At 43.6% G+C, this 8,662-nt stretch overlaps 1 protein-coding gene and 1 long non-coding RNA gene across 2 annotated transcripts; both read right to left on the reverse strand.

The window, feature by feature from the left end:
- Window positions 1–1,475: 1,475 nt before the first annotated feature.
- On the reverse strand, window positions 1,476–4,343 carry LOC135529007 (uncharacterized). The gene is made up of 3 exons (XR_010453627.1): window positions 4,277–4,343; window positions 3,646–3,687; window positions 1,476–1,495 (listed from the first exon to the last, which is right to left on the reverse strand). It is a non-coding gene; the product is annotated as an uncharacterized LOC135529007 (long non-coding RNA).
- A 59-nt stretch (window positions 4,344–4,402) lies between these two features.
- Window positions 4,403–7,733, reverse strand: LOC135529009 (ATP-dependent Clp protease ATP-binding subunit clpX-like, mitochondrial). Its single transcript, XM_064957966.1, has 3 exons — window positions 7,610–7,733; window positions 7,278–7,432; window positions 4,403–4,429 (listed from the first exon to the last, which is right to left on the reverse strand). The coding sequence occupies exons 1-3, from the start codon at window positions 7,731–7,733 to the stop codon at window positions 4,403–4,405; spliced, it is 306 nt and encodes a 101-aa protein (XP_064814038.1).
- Between the last annotated feature and the right edge of the window lie 929 nt (window positions 7,734–8,662).

Genomic DNA, 8,662 nt, shown 5'->3' on the forward strand with positions numbered 1-8,662 from the left:
GTCGACGTGGCCTCTGTGTTTTAGATTATTGTCCTGCTGAAAGGTGAATTCATCTCCCAGAGTCTGGTGGAAAGCAGACTGAACCAGGTTTTCCTCTAGGATTCTGCCTGTGCTTAGCTCTATTCCATTTATTTTTATCCTAAAAAAAATAAAATAAAAATAATAATAATAAAAACTCCCCAGTCCTTGCCGATGACACCCTCAGTTCTGCCATTAAACTCGAACTGTTTTAAAAAGTCTCCATTGGCCTCATGGTGAAATCCCTGAGAGGTTTCCTTCCCCTCTTGAGACTAGGAAGGACGCCTGTATCTTTGTAGTGACTGGGTGTATTGATGCACCATCCAAAGTGTCATTAAAAAACGTCACCATGCTCAAAGGGATATTCAATGTCTGCTTTTTATTTTAACCCATCTACCAATAGGTGCCCTTCTTTGCGAGGCATTTGAAAACCTCGCAGAGTCTTTGTGGTTGAATCTGTGTTTGAAATTCATTGCTCGACTGAGGGACCGCAAAGATAATTGAGTGTGTGTGCGTGTGGGGGGAGGGGGGGGTACAAAGATGAGGTAGTCCATTTTGACATTATGGGGGGGGTATGTGTGTGTGTGTGTGTGTGTGTGTGTGTGTGGGGTACAAAGATGAGGTAGTCCATTTTGACATTATGGGGGTATTGTGGGTAGGCCAGTGACACACAATCTAAATTGAATCCATTTTAAATTCAGGTTGTAACAACAAAAAGTCAAGGAGTGTGAACACCTTTTGAAGGCTCTGTAAATATCCCAGAAACACAATGTCTGTACATGGAAACCACATCTTCAGTGAGATGGTAGTCATTATATTGTATTATATTGGTGGTCATTATTATACATGTTGTACATATGTGATTAAGATTAACTTTCATAATAAGGTTTATTTGAACCACAAGAGAAGTGAATTCTCATCCGTCAAAAAATAAAATAAATATATATATATAATCCCTGCATCAGACTACTCACAACTTAACAAAGTACTGTACATGAAAAGCATTATGGAACTATTGAGATTCCTGAAGATGCAGAAACAGTGTTTATGAACCACCCACCTTTGCTGTGCTTTATCCACAGAGTAGTTGGCATCCTGCAGCAGCTTGGCGATAACAGACTCAATGTCCTCCCCCACGTAGCCAGCCTGGGTCGGGGTGGTACAATCACAGATGGCAAAACGGTACATCTAGACACTTGGCCAGAGTCTGGGCCAACAATGTCTTATAGAATATAGTGAGGAATATTTTTTTATGGACATGAGAAAATGATATATTTCATAACAGTAAGTTGTTTTTGGACAACAACAAAATAGGTTAGTGAACCTGATCCAGTTGGGCCTAACAGCACGTGTTGCTCTTCTCCAGTTTGATGTCGGTGTGGTGGTCTAACACGTCCCCGCCTCTTACCGAGGAGCCTGCTGCTGTGGGCTCCCAGAAGCGTTCTGCCCAGGACTGATCCTGCTATCTGAAGTAGTTCTACAATGTAACAAATGTAAACAAAAACAGTCATATTGTATATTTTTGGGTTCAGATGATTTGGCAGCAGGACAGTGGTGAATTCTAGCCTGGTCCCAGGATCTGTTTGTGCTCTTGCCAAATATCAACTCCATTGTGGTCCTTGTCAAGCTTGTTTGGCATAACTGATTCCATAAGGAGTTGGCGAGAGGGCAGAAACACATTTGGCCCCCCAGGCTAGGGAAAAAAAAACACATTTTGGGTTTCCCCATCTCTCATGGTAATGACCTGGCACAAAAACATCACTTTTCCAAACAGGATATGCAATGTTGGCCTACTGTGACCTGGCAACTTGTGTTGTACTACACATCTCTACTGTATAACTTGCATTACTGCATATAAAATATTAAGAACACCTGCTCTTTCCATAACAGACTGGCCAGGTGAACCCAGGTGAAAGCTATGATCCCTTATTGATGTCACTTGTTAAATCCACTTCAATCAGTGTAGATGAAGGGGAGGAGACGGGTTAAGGGATTTGTAAGCCTTGAGACATGGATTGTGTGTGTGTGTCATTCAGAGGGTGAACAGGCAAGACAAATGATTGAAGCGTGTGGTAGTAGGTGCCAGGCACACCGGTTTGTGTCAAGAACTGCAACGCTGCTGGGTTTTTCCACGCTCAACAGTTTCCCCGTGTGTATCAAGAATGGTCCACCACCCAAAGGACATCCAGACTACTTGACACAACTGTGGGGAAGCATTGGAGTCAACACGGGCCAGCGTCCCTGTGGAACGCCTTCAACACCTTGTAGAGTCAACATGGGCCAGCGTCCCTGTGGAACGCTTTCGACACCTTGTAGAGTCAACATGGGCCAGCATCCCTGTGGAACGCTTTCGACACCTTGTAGAGTCAACATGGGCCAGCATCCCTGTGGAACGCTTTCGACACCTTGTAGAGTCCGTGCCCTGACGTGTTGAGGCTGTTCTGAGGGTAAAAGTGGGAGGTGGCAACTCAATATTAGGAAGGTGTTCTTAATGTTTTGTCAACTTATTCTACAAGTACACAACAACAGAAAGGAACAGGAAGTGTTGTGTTTGTGAATCAAATCAACGCTACTTTTCTAATAACCAATCAGATGGGTTCATGCAGGTGACTGACTGATCGTGTATGGAGGAATCCTCAACTTGGCACTACGCCCAGAATGTTGCTATGGGAACAACCAAGGTATCTCAGTTTCAAGGTCTCAACATGGGAGAGAGAAAGCCTCGTGAGGTATTGGTCAGTCACATGAGTCATGAATGAATTATGCTAAATCATGCAAATATAACTCCGCCCCAGCGGAGCTGCTGATAAACCTATACGGTGTTGTTGTAACCTTTTAATTTAACCTTTATTTAACTAGGCAAGTCAGTTAAGAACAAACTCTTATTTACAATGACGGCCTACCGGGGAACAGTGGGTTAACTGCCTTGCTCGTGGTGGGGGGGGCAGAACGACAGACAGTTAACCCACTGTTCCACCTTGTCAGCTCGGGGATTTGATTGGTTACTGGCCCAACGCTCTATCCACTAGGCTACCTGCCGCCCAGCTTGCTGATAATAAAGACTGATTGACGTCAGAGGTCCCAGGTATTGGTTTTCCACCTCTTATTGTTTTGTACGCGCCGTGTACAACGCGTTTTCAGTTCTCCAGGCATGGTATTACATCATCTAGGCTCTCTAGTTATAATGTGAAGTATCAGTATCTGTGGTGCGGCGTCGCTGCAATAGGTCAAAGTTCAATCTAAAAATACATGTGCTCCGCTCTACTGGGAGCCACTGTGTATTCAACATCCTTTCAAATACTTAATATGGGCTTCCTGTTTGGCTCAGTTGGTGGAGCATGCCCCCCCCACCCAGAAGTGTCACATTTTTGTTTAAACCCGAAACTGCCACAACTGATTAAATTAGTCAAAGGATTAGTGATGATTCGTTGACTAATTGAAATCAGGTGTGAAAGTTCAGGATACATTTATTTTTTACTTGCACAATTGGTGGCTGACTAAATACTTTTTTGCCCCACTGTATGTGTATATACAAAACAGAACACTCCAATCAAAAAATGTGACATTTAAAAAAAAAAATTGTCAATGCTACGAAACTATGTAAGGAGGACCAATCAAATCACTTACTGGTGAACCTGTACTCATCCTCCCGTCTTCTCATCTCGAGCTCTACAGAGGATGACAAAGTACTCCAAATCAACCTGATCACAGCCAGATTGACACATCATCACTACAGTTCTTCAAGGGGGAATCAGATCCCACTGTTGTTATATCATCACCTTGTTAAATCCATTAAAAATCATCCATTTAAAAAACAACAACTGTGAAATGTGGATGTAAAAAGTAAAATTATTGAACAAATGCCAAATTATACTAACGAGAGCACCTTGAGGTGATTGATATGAACAGGTGTTTCAGCACATTCTAGAAAACAGTGGTTGGGTCTTTGTTGCCTACTGAAATTCTGTGGAAGGAAGCCTTTATTTTTGTCCAGTCTACGTTTCCTTGAGAAACTGGGGCCACCTGTGTATCCTGTATTTTAAACAAACAAACGCCTGTGACTGACTGAACTCTGCTGACCTTCTCGTGGTGTCAGGCTACAGCCCCAACAGACTCGCTGACCTCGTGGTGCCAGAACTACTACAGCTAACAGACTAACTGACCTCGTGGTGCCAGAACTACTACAGCTAACAGACTACACTGACCTCACGGGTGAGCGAGGCCTGTTTCACAACTAACAGTAGACTGTACTACTGACCTCGTGGGGTGAACGAGGCCTGTTTCTCCACCTCCACCTGTCTGCTCCCAGCAGGGATGTTGCTGTAGACTCTTGTAGTGATTATACACAGCTACCGCCAGCACCTTCTTAGCATAGGACTGACCACTACGTACTGTCCAGGTAGGCATAGATCTGAAAGACAGTGTCGTTGACATTTACGATAAAGACCTTTTCTTAACGTGTTCAAACAAGTCCACCAATAACAGGAACTGTGTCATAATGCATTATACTGCATTTCCAGGCTTTAAGTAAAGTTTAAACTCATGACAAGTCTTACGGTGCATTATCAAGCCCCCCCCCCCCACTCCCCAAACAAATTCGACATGTTTCATAAACAGGTGTAGACTAACAGTGAAATGTTTACTTATGGGTCCTTTCCAACAACGCAGAATAAGATTTTTTTTAACTAAAAAAATTAATAGAAGCCTGTGTATTACAGAAATAAGGAAGTGATGGCGGCACGTTTTACTTTTAAACTCTGGACAAAACAGAGACGCTTGTCCCAGGTCCCAAGAAAAACAGAGACGCTTGTCCTAGGTCCCAAGAAAAACAGAGACGCTTGTCCCAGGTCCCAAGAAAACAGACGCCATCCCAGGTCCCAAGAAAACAGAGACGCTTGTCCCAGGTCCCAAGAAACAGAGACGCTTGTCCCAGGTCCCAAGAAAACAGAGACGCTTGTCCCAGGTCCCAAGAAAAACAGACGCTTGTCCCAAGAAAAACAGAACGCTTGTTCTAGGTCCCAAGGAACAGAGATGTGCTGTCAGATGGGAGTACGATGTGTCTCACCGTCTCGCCGTGAAGGACCTCGGCGTTACTCTGTACCCTGATCTCTTTTGTGAACATATCAAGACTGTTTCAAATGGTAGTTTTTTTCTTAAATTTTTATTAAAATTGCAAACAGGAAACTTTGTCAAAATGATGCAGAAAACCTAATCCATGTTTTTATTGCTACAGGTTGAACTTCTGCAATGCTCTACTTTCCGGCTACCCGTATAAAGCACACTAAACAAACTTCAGTTAGTGCAAAATATGGCTGCTAGAATCTGTGAGAACCAAAATGTGATCATATTACTCCAGTGCCTCACTACACTGACTTCCTTTTAAGGCAAGGAGCTGATTTGGAAGTTTACTGCTAACCTACAAAGCGATTACGTGGACTTGCTCCTACCCATCTCTCCGATTTGGTCCTACCGTACATACCTCCACGTACACTACGGTCACAATAAGCAGGCCGAAAGACCAAAGACTCATCTCTTCAGTAGGTCCTATGATTGAGTGTGGTCTGGGAGAGAGTGCGAAGGTGAACGGAAAGGCACTGAAGTGACGAACCGCCCTTGCTGTCTCTGCCTGGCCGGCTCCCCTCTGTCCACTGGGATTCTCTGCCTCAGACCATATAACAGGGGCTGAGTCACTGTCTTACTGGTGCTCTACCAGGGCTAAGTCACGTCGTGCCAGGCTTGAGTCACTGACTTGACTAATGTAAAATGTTATGGGATGCATTTTCTCCATTGTTCTTGATGGTAGGCCTACATTATGATCAAATAGCCAATGAGACATGGCCACTGTTAAAACTAACTTAATGCAGGTACAGCCTCAGTGTTCACAGTAACACTAACTTAATGCAGGTACAGCCTCAGTGTTCACAGTAAAACTAACTTAATGCTGGTACAGCCTCAGTGTTCACAGTAAAACTGTAACTTAATGCAGGTACAGCCTCAGTGTTCACAGTAAAACTGTAACTTAATGCAGGTACAGCCACAGTGTTCACAGTAAAACTGTAACTTAAAGCAGGTACAGCCTCAGTGTTCACAGTAAAACTGTAACTTAATGCAGGTACAGCCACAGTGTTCACAGTAAAACTAACTTAATGCTGGTACAGCCTCAGTGTTCACAGTAAAACTAACTTAATGCTGGTACAGCCTCAGTGTTCACAGTAAAACTGTAACTTAAAGCAGGTACAGCCTCAGTGTTCACAGTAAAACTAACTTAATGCTGGTACAGCCTCAGTGTTCACAGTAAAACTGTAACTTAATGCAGGTACAGCCTCAGTGTTCACAGTAAAACTGTAACTTAATGCTGGTACAGCCTCAGTGTTCACAGTAAAACTGTAACTTAAAGCAGGTACAGCCTCAGTGTTCACAGTAAAACTAACTTAATGCTGGTACAGCCTCAGTGTTCACAGTAAAACTGTAACTTAAAGCAGGTACAGCCTCAGTGTTCACAGTAAAACTAACTTAATGCAGGTACAGCCTCAGTGTTCACAGTAAAACTGTAACTTAATGCAGGTACAGCCTCAGTGTTCACAGTAAAACTGTAACTTAAAGCAGGTACAGCCTCAGTGTTCACAGTAAAACTGTAACTTAATGCAGGTACAGCCTCAGTGTTCACAGTAAAACTGTAACTTAATGCTGGTACAGCCTCAGTGTTCACAGTAAACCTGTAACTTAATGCTGGTACAGCCTCAGTGTTCACAGTAAAACTGTAACTTAATGCAGGTACAGCCTCAGTGTTCACAGTAACACTAATTTAATGCTGGTAAAGCCTCAGTGTTCACAGTAAAACTAACTTAATGCAGCTCCAGCCCCAATGTTCACAGTAAAACTGTAACTTAAAGTAGCTACAGCCTCAGTGTTCACAGTAAAACTGTAACTTAAACCTGGTACAGCCTCAGTGTTCACAGTAAAACTATAGCTTAAAGCTGGTACAGCCTCAGTGTTCACAGTAAAACTGTAACTTAAAGCAGGTACAGCCTCAGTGTTCACAGTAAACTCGCTCTGGAAGTTGTACAGAATTTTCACAACAGCAGACCTGAAATTTGCTCAGTGCCCCCCCCAAAAAATGTAGGGAATGCATTATAGCTCCAGGTATACCTGCAGCATCATCATAGCCATTCCTGTTTGAAGATAACCATCACATCAACAACAACAAAAAACAGGAGAAACAAGAACCAGTTCCTCTTTATGGCCATTGGTGCATGTACCTTTTTGGGTGGCGGGGGAGGTTTCTGTGTGAAGGCCATTTTGACAGCCTCAGCGGGCGACTCAGCTTCTGTTTTCAGACCCTTCTTCGAGTCCGTCTCAGAGAGCACCACGAAGAAGTGATGGCATTTCTCACACTTTACAAAACGTGTTGACGCTGAACAACAACAAAAAACACAACATTGAAATGTTTTCGTTTTCCATCGCTGATTTCATACAATAGTAGTGACTGTGTGACAAGTCAATCGTTATTACCACTGCTTTTTCTACAACTAGAAAATACAACCTGTGTGAACATCGTATCCTTTTATTTATTTTTTTAAAAGGTACTCACATACAAAGGTCTCCACATGTGTACATGGGTCTCCACATTTGGGACAGTGCAGCTGGTTACCCCCCTTCCCTGATCCACCAGAAGAGCCCGGAAGTCTCTTTCCCTCACTGAGGTTCTTCTGCATATGACGAACACAATAGAGAGAGAGAGAGAGACACACTATCATGAATGCAATGTAGCCACAGATAGGAAGCTATGTCGTTGTCACTGCTTGAAAAAAAAAAAAAAAAAAAAATCACTGTGTATTTATTACAAAGTCTATTATTGTGTCTTGTCACCACCAGAGATGGGGCCCCAATTCCATTTCAACTCAATCGTTCTATTAAAGATGTCACCACTTAGCCTGTTCCCAGATCTGTTCATGCTATCTTGCCACGTAGTTATGTAAAGTTTAGCAATGACGATAGGAGTTGGCGAGACAGCACAAACAGATCTGGGTCTCAGTCACCACGGGGTGATTCATTCTATAAAGAGGGCAAACAGATCTGGGTCTCGCCACCACGGGGTGATTCATTCTATAAAGAGGGCAAACAGGTCTGGGTCTAGTCACCACGGGGTGATTCATTCTATAAAGAGGGCAAACAGATCTGGGTCTCAGTCACCACGGGTGATTCATTCTATAAAGAGGGCAAACAGATCTGGGTCTCGTCACCACGGGGTGATTCATTCTATAAAGAGGGCAAACAGATCTGGGTCTCAGCCACCACGGGGTGATTCATTCTATAAAGAGGGCAAACAGATCTGGGTCTCGCCACCACGGGGTGATTCATTCTATAAAGAGGGCAAACAGATCTGGGTCTAGTCACCACGGGGTGATTCATTCTATAAAGAGGGCAAACAGATCTGGGTCCTCGTCACCACGGGGTGATTCATTCTATAAAGAGGGCAAACAGATCTGGGTCTCGTCACCACGGGGTGATTCATTCTATAAAGAGGGCAAACAGATCTGGGTCTCGTCACCACGGGGTGATTCATTCTGTAAAGAGGGCAAACAGATCTGGGTCTCACACACCACGGGGTGATTCATTCTGTAAAGAGGGGCAAACAGATCTG

Source organism: Oncorhynchus masou, unplaced genomic scaffold (genome assembly GCF_036934945.1).
Source record: "Oncorhynchus masou masou isolate Uvic2021 unplaced genomic scaffold, UVic_Omas_1.1 unplaced_scaffold_10757, whole genome shotgun sequence".
Taxonomy (NCBI): domain Eukaryota; kingdom Metazoa; phylum Chordata; class Actinopteri; order Salmoniformes; family Salmonidae; genus Oncorhynchus; species Oncorhynchus masou.

Coding starts and splice junctions, on each gene's coding strand:
- LOC135529009 (XM_064957966.1), bottom strand. CDS start 7,733: ATGCAGAAGAACCTCAGTGAGGGAAAGAGACTTCCGGGCTCTTCTGGT. Junction 7,433..7,609: donor ACATGTGGAGACCTTTGTAT/GTGAGTACCTTT, acceptor GTTGTTGTTCAG/CGTCAACACGTTTTGTAAAG. Junction 4,430..7,277: donor CTCCCCCGCCACCCAAAAAG/GTACATGCACCA, acceptor ACTGTCTTTCAG/ATCTATGCCTACCTGGACAG.